The 17,743-nt window shown below is 41.7% G+C and overlaps 1 protein-coding gene across 1 annotated transcript in view; it reads right to left on the bottom strand.

Moving 5' to 3' along the window:
• Positions 1-17,743, bottom strand: part of LOC115381431 (zinc finger protein GLIS1-like) — an 85,202-nt gene that overhangs the window by 17,542 nt on the left and 49,917 nt on the right. Inside the window, exons 5-6 of the mRNA XM_030082797.1 lie at positions 5,495-5,656; positions 838-948 (exon numbers count right to left, since the gene is read on the bottom strand). Coding sequence (XP_029938657.1) covers positions 838-948; positions 5,495-5,656 — 273 coding nt within the window. The remainder of the gene's footprint in view (positions 1-837; positions 949-5,494; positions 5,657-17,743) is intronic.

The raw sequence follows: 17,743 nt of genomic DNA, 5'->3' as shown, positions 1-17,743 counted from the left end.
CACACAGAGATACTGTATATCTGTAAATGAGTATGTGCTTGTCCTCTAGGGGATCCTTAAGAGTGCCCTGAAAAGCACTCATCACATGTAATTGGGTCTTTATTTTCTCCACAGTGACACTCTAACTGTGTTTTTTTTTCCTTCTCTGGGCCTAAACCAAGAGTGGAGTAAGAGCGTTTGTTTGACATTTGTCCATAACATCTGGCCACTGGGGTATTCCGCACTACAGCTTATTAACAATGCTACAAGAACACATGTGTTTCCCTTTACGATGCTAAGCAAAGGAACACATCATCCAGCCTGCCACTATCCAGCCCTTTCCACAACAATGAGCCCTTTCTCTCAGTTATTTACCCGCTTCCAGTCAGGGAAAGAATGGGCTTTTGACCATGAACATGATGAAATGTGGTCAAAGCTGATCTATTGTTGGGGAAAGCATTTTCAAAGATATCCCTCCACCCATCTCCCAGCCTCAAAATCCCTCAATTAAACCAACTGGAATGATCTGTGGATAATGTGCATCACAGCAGGACAGATTATACAACGTAATCTGTTTAGAAAAGTTGTAGTCTTATTGCATGCACTCAATCAAGGTCACCGTGGAGCCTGTCCATGGAGATGAACAGTAGCTGCTCCAGAGCAGAGCAGTAGTCAACCCAGGCAAAGGCAGCAACATTCATAGACCCTTTTTCATATATATACCAAGAAAAAAAACAAAAAAGAAGAAATTGTAGTAACACAAGTGGGATCTGGTACCTCTTTGGCACTGCTTTCTTACGACACCCCTGGGGAATGCATGTTTGCTTTGTTCGTCCACCCCGGCTCAGACTCGCTTACCTTTCGGCGCACCTGTTGCTCTTTCGCCGAGTGGATTTTGACATGTTTACGTAAGGAACTGGGATCCGTGTAACGCTTAGTGCAGCCGGAGATCTGACATGCATATGGTTTCTGTGAGCAGAGAGAAAATATTTCATGTCAGTTTTTCTTTTAAGGTTACTTGCATTTGAACGGACTTCAATGTCGTAAGAATGAGAACATAGTAAAAACTATAACTACTAACTAAGATGGGATAACAAAGTGAAGAGCAAAGTTGAAGTATGAAAGTCGTTGATATAAAGGTAAAGTTAAAGTCCTACCTGTCAGCTGAGAAAGACACGTAATGTCAAGAAAAGCGAAGAGCAGAAAAAGGATGGAAAGAAAAGACAATCAGACAGTAGTTTTAAATAACCATATCAGACATATCAAAATTCAGATTCAACATTACAAGTTTATCGGACTTTCTTGTGAGATACCTGCAGTTGCAGCCACAGTATCCCAACTTTTTTCTCTCACTGTGTTAGCAAAAAAAAAAAAAAAAAAATCTTTGTTCCAGCTACTGACAACACCTTTACTAACAGATCATAAAACGTTTAGGAAATACTCATCAACTAACATTATGGATATAACGATCAGATCGGCAGGTATCGGACAGGGCTATAGTCAGCAAATCCCTCTGAACCCCTCGCCGATCATTTTTACGTCAGCCTCATTCCACTGAGCCCTGTTTCCAACTTGACAGAAATGGATGAATAGCGACCAGGCTGTAAACAGCATTAGCAATCCAGTGGCTAACATGTCAGCAGTCTGGGAGTATTTTAAGATAAACGATGAAATCAGCTCAATAGACAGTCTTAATATTTGAACAGCCACAGTCTCAAGAGGAGGAAACACCAGGACTTTATTTGATGCAACTAATTTCAAAAGACATTTAAAATGGATTTCACTTATGTCGTACTTTTCCACTACTGGAGCTGAGCCCGAAGCGCTTCACACTGTCACATTCACCCATTCACACACCAGTGGAGGCAAGCTGCCCTGCAAGGCACCCAGTCTATCCACTGGGAGCAGGTTTGGGTTCAGTGTCTTGCTGTTCATGTGGAGACGGAGAATTGAACCAACAACCTTCCAACTGCAAGCAGACCACTCTGCCAACCGAGCCACAGTCGCTGCGTCTCTAACCACAGAAAAGGCTGCACTGAGGCAACAAACTCCAGAGTGAAGACTTCAAAAAAGTTTTTTATTTACATTTTTTTATTGAAAATTTGCTGTAACAATTCAGTCCAGACTGTTTTATTACCACTTCAAGTGGAAATTACATTTGAAAACTAAAGATGCTACATTCTAGGGTAGGGGTATTTATGCTTGAGTTTTTTTTTCTTTTTTTGCATTTTTTAGGACATTTTCATTTCAAGTCACCCTATTTAAACCACTTCGAAGTGGAATTGGGACCATCTGGTTGGTTTTATTGATCCCTGTTTATGTTCTATTTCATAATAGTTATCTTTTAGTCAAACTGTTTCATTTAAATTTCTTGTCACGTTCATACCAGTTTTAGTGGATCAGAGATTCCAAATAAGTATATCCTCTTCATTACAAGACAGCACAAAATTGAACTGCGATTTTCACTGTCGTTGTGACTGAATAAAGTTAAAATAAGATCTTACGTCATTCTGAGATTCATTTAATTCTTCAAGTGAGCTTTACAATAATGCTAGCTAAACAACGCTTCTGCCATGGACACTTGCAGCTGAAACTTTTTCAGCTTTAAGCTGCCACTATGACATACTATGGGTATGTTGACAACATAGCTGTAGCAATGTAAGTTTTGGATCTGGAAAAGTATTGCTATTGGCCAATACTCAAATCTGACAAATCGGATCGGCAGCAGGGGTCAAAAATTGTGATCAGGATATCTCTAATAAATTTAATATAACGTGTTTAGATGGTGAATACTTTACATAGATCATTTAATAGATGTGTAGCAGGACCCTGTTTTTAGAGGCTTGGAAATTATTTGGGTTTATGTTGGAAAGGATCATTATTCTGTCTACGAGCACGCCAACATGCAGGCTGTGAAGAGAAAGGTGAAGTTGGATTAGTCTAAAATAAATTGTAAAACCATGTATATGTATGATATTTCTCAGCCATACATGTTTTAAACATTGAAAATTCAATTGCAGTTTTTTTCAACAAACAGCTCATTAATTGAGGATTTTTTTTCCTTTCAGATGCTTTTTTTTTCTTAACCATTTGAGCAGGCCATTAAAATGTAAAAGGATATAGGCCTTTATTAGTCTGCCTCTGTGCCTCAGCGTTCTGTCTAAATCAGCCATTTGTTATTCTACGGCGCTAACAGCGCCACTCATCCATGCCATGTTTGTTTTGCCAAGCAGCCCCAAAAAATCAAGCGTAACTTCTGTGAAGGATAAATACCATTAAAGCTTGAAAATGATTTCCCTCAAAGCAGTCGTCCTGGCAGAGTGGCGGACCGGGCGGCACAGCTCGGCCCTGAGCAGGGTGTTAATGTGAAGCTGTAAGCGTTGAGGTCCCAGATTAGCTGTATCATTTAGCCTAATGTGGAAAAGTGTGGATGGTGGAGGAAAATCCCACAGCAGACAGAGTCATAGAATTCTGGACTCACATTTCTGAAATTCTGAGTGATTTACAATCACATGTTGCAAAAGTAGTGGTGGCCGGCCGATGCAGGAACATTACAGAGAAGTGGCCTGGTAACATGAATGTTATAAAAAATACTGTTAAAGTTTATCTGCTTCAGGTAACTCCTGCTTTTACACTATATTGTCATTTTAGCCAAAACCTAGCCATAGACCCATTTCACAAAGTATCTATAGTGACTATAAATAAAGTAAATCTAAAGTATATGGAAAATATGCCAAAAAAAAAAAACACTTGCATTAAAAAAAGAAAACTACATAAATAGCCCACTTACAGTTGCCTTATACGCCAGTCATGAAAATATGTTTTCCCCCATATGTATTGTTAGATAGTTTTATATTTTACCATTATATGCCAATTATGCCATCAAATGTCTCATCTGGTTTGTAAGCTGGCCAAAGTCACATAAATTCCACCATATTTAACCACAATATATTAGAGGATATATGTATAAATCCTCCTTGAGTTTTTCTCTTAGGTTTAGTCTTCATGAAAATGAGCATTAAATGTGTATTATTATGTCCATATTCAAACATAAAAAAACTAAAGCAAAAGTTAAACTTTTTTCATATTTTTCAGATAGATGCATTAATCCTGTGCACAAACAGGAAATAGGGCAGGTTTTGTGTTTTTAAAGCTCAGAGGTGGTGTTTACCTGTTTATCTCACGATTATTTCTTTCACATATTCTAGTAATATGAAGAAAAAGTAGAAGAACTCTAACTTCACTTGGTGGATGAAGGATTTTAAGACACGAAAACACTTTTCCCCTCTTTTTTTCTGTTTGGGAAAGTCTGAGTCCACCATTCTGACTGAAGGTAATGGAAGAAATGAAGAAAAGACAGTAAAACCTTATTTATAAGTCTCATGTAATAGCCTTCAGGGAATAAATGATTGCTCATTGTTAAAAATACAGAAACTAAATATTTCAAATGTTATTTATTTTCAGAGGTTTAGCTCTATTTGAGAGAGGAAGTGAAGTCTGAAAAACAAAAGTTGCCCATTCCTGATATATTTTTTTTTTTTTCCCAGTGGAATTTTATTTGCCTTGAATGATTGTAAAGCACATTTGGGGAATTTTGTACCACGAAGAAGAAGAAAAAAAAACTATGACATTCAGCGTGATTGGAAATGAGACAGTGATAAAACAAAGCTATTAGATTGTCTGCTACAATGAGAAAATATGCACTATTAATTGAATATTCAAGTATTTAATAACCCTGTTAAAATCCATTGAGGTTGACAGTTAATACCTAGGAAATATGCTTAAATGTGGAGGAGAGAAGTGAAAAGTTCCCCTTAAAAGCAGAGAAAACAACTATCCCATGTACATAATTTGAGAAAAACAACCTATTTACTTCTTAGCTGCTTTGGCGTCTGCGTGGTGATAAAGTGGGTGGTAAATTGATGGAGCTACTGAGACATGACGAGTAGCAGTGATGGCTGACTCACCCTTTCCTTTCTGTCGCTGCAGGTCACAGAAACAGGCACAGCTCTGTCTGAGCTCGCAGCCCCAGTCCAACTCCGTTATGCTGTGACTCGGTTTAATGGCAGAGATCGTTTAATGATCTGCGGCATGTCACCGTGAGAGTGGAGCGCGAGAGATCGCCGGGTGACTGACGGCGAGTTTCAGTCTTAATACTGTCAAGACATGGAAATAGGTGCGGAGGCTTGGACGACAACACGGTTTTGAGCGTTATGAAAGCAAAGGAGGGGTAGAGCGCAGAAGCACACACCCAAGACACGGCCTCATACACACACTGGGGGAACCTTCATTTCAAGATACTCCACATTTTTTTGAAAATTTTCATGTAATCTAACCTTTAAAAAAAATTATTAGGCTGTAAATGCAGCCTGTCTGTCACATTTATAGTTTGACATTTTATGCTATAACACACTGACCACCCACAGTTTTTAACTGGCGTCTGGGGAGAAGCTGGACAGTAATCCACTCTGCCGAAACACTGAAAAAGCGAGAGAGGAGAGCCGTCGACTCTGACCGTGTCCAGGTGAGTGCGCTGGTGCTTGGCTCGATCGCTGGAGTTGCTGAAAGCTTTCTGGCAGCCGGGGTGCTGGCACAGGTACGGCTTCTCTCCAGTGTGGCTCCTCAGGTGAATCTTCAGGTTCTCCAGACGAGAAAACGCTTTGTTGCAGCCCTCGAACTGCAAACGGGAGAAGACGGCACACACGAGGTCGCAGTCAGAGAGACAGCCGACCGCACTGAGGCAGGTATGCAGAAGGACCACACAGGGTTATAAACACAGCGCCCACATGTGAGCGCCCAGAAATAAAGAAATCAATCAGTGCAGAGCTGGTAAATTTGGGTACAGTGTGGGCTCTGTATACATATTTGCTATTGAAAAGAAATACTTAAGAACATGGGTGGTATAATTGTGTGCTTTTTTTTTTTTTTTTTTTGCTTTTTTTGCTGTGACTCTTGAATTACACGGCCGATTTGAGGGGCTTCCTCGAAAATCGCATCTACTCAAAGAACATCCTGCATTAAAGCACACCTGCCTCAAGGCTGCTGTTTGAATTGCACGGGGAAGTGGAGTGTGCTGTCGGGCCGCGGCTAACGAGCTGTAATGCATAGCATGAGATAAGTGCTTCTGTTGTGTATAGTGCATTAGACTGACAAGTGACAGTGACTGTAAACAAGCTCATATCTGACCCAGCTTGGCTCATTTGATCCCAACCACTCAGCCAATGAGCACCACAGATTTGTTAACATGTGAATGATTCATCAGGGTTCTCACATATCCGCCTCTGCTCTTAAGCAGCAAACACAGTCAACTAGCAGACGAGGCAGTCCTCGTCGAGACCCCCAGCGGAGACCGTGTGTAAAGAGTCACCATGTTTGAGGCGCACAGTCGCATTAGACGCGTTGTTCAGCTGCAGTTCATATCAGGCCACAAACACATCCATCACTGAACTAAATGGGACCATCAGGAATTGAAAACTGGCTTGAATATAATTTTAATTGAGGCTTTATCGTAATGTTTTGGAATTTATATTGTAATTTTTCCAAATTACTGGTAATTCATTTGAATTAGGACAGATGAAATAATGGTAAAGTATAAGTTGAAGTCTAATTTGGACTTCAGTTTATTGCAGTGGATATCACTCTGAGCCCACAGAGAGATTCCCCCATGTTCAAATCGAACTGGCAGTTCAGCGCCTTTCTGTGTGGAGTTTGCATGTTCTCTCTATATGTGCATGGGTTTTCAGTGGGTACTTTTCCAGCAGATTAAAAATATGCATATCAAGTAAATTAGTAAGTCCTTATTAGTATAGCAGGTGGATAAATCCAATAAAATCTAAATAAACACCCTGGCCCTGAGAAGCCACTGGGTACAACGGAAGAAAACCTTGTACCAGTGTTCTTCTATTGTGCATCTTCTCTTCTCTTTAAAACCAGTTCTGGTAAAGAGCAAAGCTGATTTCAGCAAAAATAAAACATTTCCTGTTCACCCTGTTGCAGGCGTGCTGCAGTCTCCACCGTCCATTGTACTCTGACCTTTAGTGAAGCCCGCTGACAACAGGTCAGGTTACGGCTAAGGAGAGAGTGACACCATTCTTCTAATGGGCCCTCAGCTACATTTAGGCTCAATGCTCATCCCTGGCCTCCTTCATTCACTCATGCAGCACCGGCCGGGCCTTCTATTCACTGAGGCTCCATTTAATATCGGCGAAACCTAAGCCCGGCATGGTAGAGCCGTTTTGGGTGACCACGCTGATCTGTGGGTCTGTGCGTGTGTCTGTGCGGCTCGCTAACAGAGTTTTAATCTCCTCAATTATGGTGACACAACGCAGCACTCCTCATGAAGATTGTAAGGCCTTTGAGCAGATGAGTCGGGAGACAAAAGTGTCCTTTCATAATGATCAGGCAGCGATAGCTCTCTTCAGTGTCTGACTTCTTTTCACCGACAGAGCGGCAACTAAAACTTCCATAAGACGCGAGTTCGAACACACGACCTGTAGCAGCAATACAGGAACACGAGCATCACAATCCAGCACACATAGCATGAGGGTCCCACCATTTCAACTGTAATGCAGAAACAACCAGAGCAGAAGACATTCATACCGAATGAACGAGCTTCTATCGGAAAGGCAAGTCCACTTTGCAAATAATTTGAATAACTGCTACATGATAAATAGAATCAAACACGCACGCACGCACGCACGCACGCACACACACACACACACACACACACACACACACGCTGGTATTCCTTTTTCTAACAATCTAAAAATAAAGTCAGTCACGTTCACACCAATCAGCCATAATGTTAAGACTGAATATTGTAAAGATCCACCCTGTTGCTCTCTGATATCCCTACAGCACCACAGGGGGCGGCTTTTACTCCCCACATGCATTACTGAGCCTTGGTCATACTTGAACTTCCCTGCACATCAACATTTTTCCTTGAAAGCATCATTTCTTTTTTTTTTTTTTTTTTTATAGATACTGACTATCACAGACTGGAAATGCCACACGTGAGCTGCATTTAAGGAGACGCTCTGATCCATCCAGCCACCATTAACTTCTCTTTGCCAAAGTCATTCAAATTTGTACGCATATTTTCTGTTTCACAGACACTGAACTTTACAGACAAATTATTAACTTGCAGCCTAATATAATCTCACCCACTAACAGGTGCCATGATATACAGGTAATCAGCATCATTTCCTCCACATGTCAATGAATGTAATGTCATGACGGATTGTTGTTGGTACTTTAACTGTTGAGGTCCAGAGTGCCTCTACAATTTCAATCCATCTCAATATTAGTGATGGGATAAAACTGAGTGATGAGAAATGGCGGACATGTGCAGCACATCTGATCACATGCGAAATGCTTGACGGCAACAAAAACTCCAGGTTCAGAGGATTGAACTAGAGGAAAAGGAGAAACTACGCCTCAGGAGTTGTCAACATTACACAGACACAAGCTGCACAGGGTTCAGCGTACAAACCACGGAAAATATCTTTGAGAACTCATATAATACTACATGGCGGAAATATATTATTCCTGAGTCATGCTAATCAAAAGTTTTGGATGGAAACAAGGACAGCATCAGCAGCAGCAGCAGCGGCGGTGGGAAAGTTTAATAAAAATCAGGAGAAACATCCACACTACTGTAGCAGTCATGACAGACGCAGTCCATGCTGACTGCTGAAATACGGCGCCGAGCTTTTGAGTTTGGAAAACAAACATGCCTATTATTGATGTGCCAAACCTGTGTATTTATGTATAAGGGAATAATCACTCTTTCATTGCTTTCTTTTCCGCAATACAAATTTGTGGCTGAATTATAGTTAGGGCTCCGTGGAGGAAAGCGTGTTAATCGTGAGGAGCATATTATTATTCTGGGAGCAAGGACTTGCACGGTCTGCGAATGAGGTTTTCCTGCCTGCTGGGAAACCAATAGGCACCGCCACCTGGAGACATGGACATTACCCAGAGGGCCTGCATAAAAAATTTTATGCTAAAGTAAGAAGTTTAAGTGTGGCCAATCTGCTGGTTTAAATGACTTCTTTCACGTAGTTCAGTAGCTGTCAACTCCATTTTGGATACGTTGAGCAGACAGCACTGCTCAAATAAAACGCACAACTCCTGCTAGTTGGATTGAAATGTGTTCTTTTGGCTATAAATTGTGTTATCTTAATCAAAAAGTGTCTAACAGAAATTAAATCTCTGTGGTTATATGTGTTTTCGCTTTTTTTCCCCTCCCAGATTCATCAGAGTTAAAATATAGCAAAATTAAACCTTTTTAAAATAACATGTTCACATTAACAAGCATATGCTAAGCTCTGGGAGGTCCTACAGTCACCCACAACAAGTTGGCTATAATATAGCTGAGAAAGCTCAGGTTCAGAGTACAATTGATGATAAAAGCAGATTTCGGGTGCTGCAGGGCAGGGTGGAAATAAAACATAATCAAATCAACAGTAATGGACAAAGCGTAAAAGTAATGTGAGTTTTCGTGAAAAAACATTCCTAAATTAGCAAAGATAAAGGTTAATGGTATGATACAGTGAAGATAAATAAAATTCAACCATCAATAAATATTGGGTCCAGAGTCCTCAGATAAATGCTATGTCTTCATTTTAAAATATAGAAAGCAAATCAGTTCAAAACACCCACAAGTATTGTAGCTGAGGTTTGTGAGACAGCTTCACTTTAGCGCATCGATTGCTTCAAACATGTCTGTAGTTTTGCTCCCGGTCTCAGGCAAACCTGCAGATCGCCACACAAGGTTCGTTGCGCTGGCAGAGAGCAGGGATGTGAGTCCTGTTTGACACTGTCTCACCCCTGAGTGGAGGTGAGGGGGAGGGTCTCAGCAGCACAGCAAACATTGAGGATGACAGCAGGGTCCTGACTCGGCTGAAGGGGGTGAGAGTGGGTTGAAAGGGTGGACAGGTAGCTGATCACAACAGACAGATTATAGGCCCGCTGCGCAGGCCGGTGGAGGCGCGTCGCGCCTGAGGCCTTCATGGGAAATGACTCCTGACTGGCAGGGAAAAGGCCAAACAGTGTCAGAGCTAAAAGGCATCAGTGTACCGACCCTGCTTGCACGCGGTGGCTCATTAGCAACCTGCTGGAGCTGCGGACGATGGGAACAAACCAGCCATTATTGAGCGGCACAGGAGGACGTATGGCTGCTTACATGTAGAACAGAGATCTGATTAAAATCCTTAATGAATGGTATAAGAAGAGAAATGCAGAGAAAATCTAAACTAATGCAGAGGGGATATTATTTTGAAAAATAATATCTGACTGGTCCTCACAGCCAAGGTCGTCACCTACAGGAGTTATTTCTTCCTCCCTGCGAATAAGCTCCAGGATTTTCTCTGCTAACAATCTAGTTTTTTTCTCTGGCTGATGAGAAGGAAAGCTTTGATATCTCCACCTAAAATCTGGCCCTGGGCAGTAATTGTAGCTCAGGACTCTGACTAATGATCGAGAGCTTATACTCGACTGTTTGCCTGTTAACTAGCATGAAATTCACTATTACTCATATTTAGAGGGCCTCCCATAAAAGAAAATGGTCCTGAGAGCATACCAGTCATCCACCTCTTGTTCTGCTTTAATTAGTTTTACCTGACATATCAGGACTTCTTTAGAGCCTGACCGGTGAGATTAAGGGCAAATTAAACACATTATAAAGCATCAATGCTCAAATGCAGGTTGTATAATATTTTAAGTATAAAAAAAGAGATCTTAAAGGGAGCAGGTCAGTTTATCACAAGGTGCCTTTCTCTGCCCCGACCAACAAGGAAAACCACCAACACTTCAGGATCTGTTCGGAGGGGAGGCTGCGGAGCGGAGTGCCCCGGCTGCGGATGAGAGGAACATGTGCATTTAATCTGCCTGCTTCCAAATGCCCTGTGGCAACCACAGCAAAGAGCAGAAAAACGTAAATGGATGAAATTATATCCATATGATTCAACGAGACAGCTAAAGAGAGGCAGGTTTCTCATGCGCTTCGTCAGGATACAAAATTAAACACAGCTTGACTAAAGCATTCACATTACATAGTTTACACATATCATTTCCACCACATATCGGAACCCTTTTAGCAGCCAGCCTCATCTGTTGTGTATACGGCTTTAATTAGAATCAAAGATAGAGTTGGACTCTTTCTAATTTTTCTTTCTTTTTTTTTTTTTTAATGAAGTACAGAAAATTAATTTGTGCGTGTCACGTCTGCATCTCTCTGAAGTAGTTCGCATGTGCACTGGGTCAAATTCTGAGGAAGTATGTGTGAGATATGGATACACATACACAAATGAGTGAAAAGGAGGGAGTGTTGTCCAGATGCGAATGAATGAGAACACAGTGCTCGAGCTCAGCCGATAAATTGGTGGGAGGAAGTAGTCATGTAAATGACTGAAGAAATTGTTCTTAACAGCCATTTTGCACTCATGCCTGAACAGTTTTGGGGCCAGATTAAAAACTGGGGTGTATGGCACAACAGGAAGCATTCCTATGATGACTTAATGGGGCTGCTCACATAATGAGTCGGCCCAGCTGTTGAGCTGCTCTCGTGGCCTGTTTGCCGAAGATTGAGGAGGAAGTGCAGTGATGGGTCTGAACCCCTGTTCCTGTGGTGGAGGCCTGGCACGCCGCGAGCCTCAACGCACAACAACACGGCCAGCTTTCATGGAAGCACTTAACCTGCTGCGATTCGGAGGCCTTCATTCAAACGTCTACCGACTCTGCAGCCCTGCATCGGATTAGAGAGCTGAGATGTGATTTCCTTTCAAACTGGGAAGCATGAGGTTTACAGGTTCATCAGGTTGAAGGGAAGAAGGAAAATAGGGTCATGTTCTCTGACGCTGACGTTCAATGACAGGGAGAAGGATGTGTGTTATGCGCTGGTGTGCAAGCCGAGCAAAAAAAAAAAAAAAAAAAAAAAAAAAATCAAATTCAAGCAAAATTTAATATTACCCTGGAATATTTAATTTTAAGCTCAGGGTGTCAAGACGCAGTTTTCCTACAGACACATTTGTCACTCAACTGCAAGAATACGAGCCAGATGTGAAGTTAGCTTTAAAACAGACTATTTATAACAAACACATGATCATGTTTCTGATCACATCTATTTCAGCTCTTCTCAGTGGGAAACAGAAGTTTGCTGAAAAGATGTTCTGACACTGAATCTGTCACACTCCTGGATTCATTTAACTATTGGAGAAACAGTCCTCTGGCATTCAAGCATGCCGTACGACGCAGATCCCTTTACATCTATGCTCCATAATAACCCAACAACTGACAGAATATCAGAAGGATTTAGGGATTTGAGCTTTCAAACCTCCAAAGAAAAGCTTACAGAAAGAGCCATCCCACTTTGTCTTCTGACAGGGTGTTTGTGCTCACAGCAAATGCAACCATTTATAATAGCTAATTAGAGTGCAGTACAAAGCTTCTCGGGACACGGCCATTAGTAACCATCAAGGCATTAATTATAAACCCATTCACGAAACCTGAACCTGCCATGAAAAAGACAGACTGGGGGTTACGCAATGAAAATCCTAAACATGATCTGTGTTCTGAGCCGGCGCCTGGACTGATGTTACTGGCAGTCAATACAGTATCCCGTTTGACGGGCCCACGAGCCGCTGCGTCCTCTGACACCGGGACTTCAATCCATTCAGCACCTTTCACTCACACCTGCCTCCGTTCTCACTCTCGCTTTCTCTCACTGCTGTACTCTCTTACCGCTCCTCCGGCCAGCGGGCTCCTCTTGCCCTGCAGTCATTTGTGCGCCATGTTTCCATTTTCACCGGCTGCGTTTCGCAGATGATAGATGAATATTTCACCAAAAGACAGTAATGTCAATAATACACAATGTGATTGATGTGCTTCACCATTCTTTTATTGTATTATTCAAGCACAGTATAATTCAATGTCATCATTAGCTTGTGCTTTAAAGTGTTAACTGGATCTCAGCCATCATTTCTTAATTTTATCTTCCTTTCCTGACAGTCCAGTGTTTAGTTTGTTTTTTAACCCTAATCTACCTTGACTGCTGCTGCTTTAGCAGAAAATGAGCTGTACAGTGTAAACCATTCACTTTTACTGTGCAGGTGAACTGACTGTCAGAGACACTCTTACTATTGTCAGCTTGTCACACAATTCCGACTGTTCACCATCTCCATTATCCATCCATCTTCTATACCACAATTTCCTGTGTGCGAAGCAGCAGGATGCTGGAGCCAATCCCAGCTTAGCTATAGGGGAGGTCAAGGTTCACCCTGGATAGGTCACCAGTCCTTCTCCATTATTATGTTTTAATTTATTTATTTCACAGTTGCTTTCTTTATGTTTGCTTGACAGTGGCATGTGAAGCGGAGTGGACTCACCAGCAGCAGGCAGAGACTCATCCTGACTTCACTCACCATATCAGCCCCTCTGGAGCCACGGCCAGGCGCCAGATCGTGCACTTCTGAAACCTGGCAGCATTCTGCCCTCTCCAGTTTAAATCTCGCAGTTCGGTTCCCTGTCCTCCTCCAGAGTGAAGATTAGTTTAGTTTTCCAAAGATTAGCATCAGTCATATTTCCGCTGTTTTGGTGTGTGTTTTTCTGATTAGTGCAGATTAGATTTTTATTTTATATTCTGCCGACTGACTACATTTTCTAAATTACTGAGTTTAGTGATTTCCTGTTTTGTATTGTTATTGTTTTTTTTTTTTTTTTGTACTTTTGTTAATCCTGCACTGTCCTTTAATGAATCTTAATTTTTGGTTCATATATAACCTCCTGCCCACTAGTTGGTACTACTGAATCTTTGTTGATATACTTCAGGGAAATTACTTTCTGTTCCCGTTTGTCTGGAAGTCCTGTGTTTCTTGGGAGAGTCCAAGTTTTCGAAATAAACCTTGATTTTTGTGTTTTGCTGTGTTTCACTGCTCTGCCTCTGGGTCTCAGCACCGCCCCAGCAACACTCATCCTACGCATTAAAACTCATTAAACACATATTTATTCTTTTCTTCTGACATGAAACCTCCATTGTGGCGACTTGATGTCACTGGCACCAGAGTTGAAGTTGTCCTCTATCACACAGACGCAGAGTTGAAGAAATAAAAGCCTTTCTCCTTTTTCGGCATATTATTCTCTGTCCAGATAGTCCTAGTTGACTCAGCTGTCTTAAGACTAGCGCCCGCTGCAGCTCACCCCGGCAACTCTATTACTCTGACAGGACAACAAATAAACACTGCAGAGCCCCATCCAGGTTGCCAAACCAAACACGACGCCAACAGCACTATAGTATTCAGACAATAAATGTGGCTGCAAAATTAAACAATAGGTCAACTCGGCATTGTGATCACCAGGCAGAGTGAAGGAGAAGTGAGTGCATTTATGCAACCCCCTGGAGGACAACCAGGCCACAAAGCCCTGTGGGTAAAAAGCCGCCGTTTAAGAAATGTGGTGCAACTGTGATGCCACGGTGCCCGTTGATTTGTTCACTCCTCAGCGCGCCAAGGTTGTGTTCTTTTCTGCTCTCTGTGGGTTTCAGGGTCCAGTTTCCAATTGCGTGGATATGGCTGGTTGCAATAGATCAGACTGCGCTCGACATCCAATGTGTCAACTCTAATTATTTCTCAGTGAGCACATCACCATTCATTCCCATTTCAATGAATCAGCTGACCGCATTTCAGTATACAGTTCTCTATTCATGTTCAATAAATCAGTCTACTCTTATAAGTCTGCTGTCTTGTAGCAAAAACACATCTATTTGGACGTGAAACCACTCCCCGTTCCTGTGCATTTATGATGCATTCAGTAACCTGCCAGCGGCAAAAAAATCCTGAGGATCCACCATTCGCTAGCATTGCTTGGTAAACATTTTCATATTTATAGAATATTTCCTTCAAATTTCTCTTCAGACACATATTTACGTTAGCTGTAACATGATCCTGCTCCTCGCTGCCTTCACACAAATTGCCAGTTAGAGAGCAAGCGCATTACAACATTTTTCCCCCTATACGGAATATTTATTTACTGACTGCACTTGAATTCATGCATGACCTAATCTACATGACTTGGCCATACGTCTTGAAGGAAAAGTAACCAAAGTTTTGTTGGTTTTCCCTTGACGTGGATGCAGAGCGACCTCAGTGACGGCTACCATGTGACAGTGTGAAGGACTGCTGTTATGAGAACGCAGCCAAAACAAAAGGATATGATTTGACTTAAAGGCTTCTTACTTCTACTGTAACTCTGCCCAAATAACTAAACCAATCTGGTTTCAAATCCTACATAAACCTTTTCACATTGATGTTAAACCAAAACCGAAGCTGAACAGATTGAACGTGAAACAGATGTTTTCAGAAGCGGACCAAAAAAAAGAAAAAAAAAACTACGGAGAAAGCTTCTTCCCAGAGACAAAAAAAATCCAGTAGGGCATAAAACTCTACAGGGGGAGAGGTAAATCCCAGAGCTCAATTGTAAGAATCTCTGTAGTGCCAGTACTACAGGGACACACACTCATAAAAATGGGTATTAAGAAACTGGATCATTTCGGTATCATGTCCTGATGTGTCCCACTGAGCACATTCTCGGTTTTGTGTCCCTCTGCCAGCCTCGCTCTCGCAATCGGTCGCTGCAATAATGAGAATTTGCTGTTATTGTTTTGATATACTGCATGTGGCATTCACCACAGTCCATGTTCCCATAATTTCCCCTTGACATTTCCCTTTGGATCTCTCCTCACTTTCACTTTTTGGAGACGCACAATTGCTTACCTCGGAAAGCTTGGTCAACTACTAACACTAGAGGACGATTCTGAAGTAAAAACATGACTTTTACTGCTACTATGGCCTTGATGGAGCTCGCCGCCTTTACTTTTGACTGGTATATAAAACAATGTCTTCATCTGGCAGCAAGACTTTTACCTGAGACTCTTTCACTTCAGTTCATGCGACCAATCAAATAAAGCGAGACAGTCATGTGACCGCTCTTAAACCCTTCAAAGCAGAGGAAAGGACAATCACCTTGATAAAACACTGATTCTCTTTAGGAGCGAGGAGGATAAACTTTCTGCTGCAGCAGCTCACATTCACTTCATGATGCTGTCCACTGGTGTACATTTAGAGTTATTACTACAGTCTAGGGAACCGTAATTTTATTTCTAAAAAGAAAAAAAGGACGGCTTCTAAATACTGAAATGATTCCAGTAATTTATTTAAAGATGCCCTTCAATGTCAATTGAGTAAGTTAAAAATATGGTTTTAACTTCTATAGGGCTTTATAAGCATTCACCGTTACCGTAATGTCATAACTGATGAGTAGCTAATAATAAAGCCAAGCAGGTGAACAAATAAACATCTAATTCAAGGGATGCCACCCTCTTGCTCCCACCTGATAGGAGGTGGTTTGCTTCTGACCCTCCCTGGTGACCCACATGACCTCCCACAATGCACTGCCTCCTCTGATACGCTCCTAGAGGTTAGTGAAAATCCGGATTAAGACTTGACATAAAAGATACATCAATTTTTCAAACACTGACAATATGAAATAATGTCCTGAATAAGCCTTCATGTTTAGACAGTGCTTTAGGAAAGTATCTCTGACATGCAGCCGACTAGAGCCAATAACACTATAGTGTCCATCTGTGGGGTTTTTTGGTATTTGTGAGTATAATAAGGATGTTTTGTTGTTGGTGTTTGTTCTTTTGGTTTTTTTTTTTTGTTGCCCTAAACTGGGCAAGCTCTTGAGAACTATGTCACAGCCTTAGTATTCTGTACAAAGAGCTCAAATCTACTGAATTACTATTAATATATGAAAGTTATATTCTGGAAAAAAAAGTTTTTTTTTTTTTTAATAACCAACATTTGGTCATGGTAGCAGGGTTCATAAAATTTATAGACTGTGTAAACATGACAAAACTATCATGGGTAAACTTGTGCTGATACGTTACTCTGAAGAAGTTAAGCTGCTTCATTGTAATTAATTTTTGGCACCGTGTTAGGCACTCAGCAATCACTGCTGGAGTGAGTTTTAATCCAGGTACTTTGTTTACAATACTTTCACTCAAGCAGACTTTTTAAGTACTCTACCCACCTCTAGTGATGGCCGCGCTGGCCTTCGAGAGCGCTGTCAAGTTTAATTTCAGGTCAGACCAAATCACTCGTCATGCATAATGCCTCCTGATGCATTCTGGGCAGAAGTGTCACTTCTTCAGGATGACTTCAGTGGAGCTGGATTTCAAGCGCGGCTCCGTTTCTTTCAGGCCTCACTCAGGCTTCAGTCTCTCAAACACTCAAATTAAAGCCGGCACGCCAACCACAGCACGCCGTGGTGCGCAATTTAAACTTGACACCCTGAACGTAAACATGTCTTTCGCTACATAACTTGCCCATGCTTTCCTTGGTGTTTATTTTGTACGGTAGCAACTCCCTTTCTCATATATATTATTCTCAGAACGAGGCGAGGCTGGGTGCTGCAGTGGGGTGTGTGTGTCTGACTGGGTGAAATGTGGAGCTGTGCTGTAGTTCAGGAGCAGAAGTATCCCCAGTGTGGATTAAAATTCTTGTTCAGATGTATATGTCCTGTTCTAGAATCAGTTTCATGTGCTCACCTCTGTAACACTGATGAGCTAGCAAAAAAAAAAGAAAGAAAAAATCAACAACTGAAAAAAACCCTGGATGGGCGAGATTTGCTTCTCTTTAACACACACCGTACCAGCCGATTGGCTTGGTGTGTGTTTGCACAGTGACTGCGGTGCATAAATATGTCGGAC

This window comes from Salarias fasciatus, chromosome 23, assembly GCF_902148845.1.
Source record: "Salarias fasciatus chromosome 23, fSalaFa1.1, whole genome shotgun sequence".
NCBI classification, from domain to species: Eukaryota; Metazoa; Chordata; class Actinopteri; order Blenniiformes; family Blenniidae; genus Salarias; species Salarias fasciatus.
The sequence above is the reverse complement of the archived record's forward strand: the minus strand, read 5'-3'. Positions and strand labels throughout refer to the sequence as shown.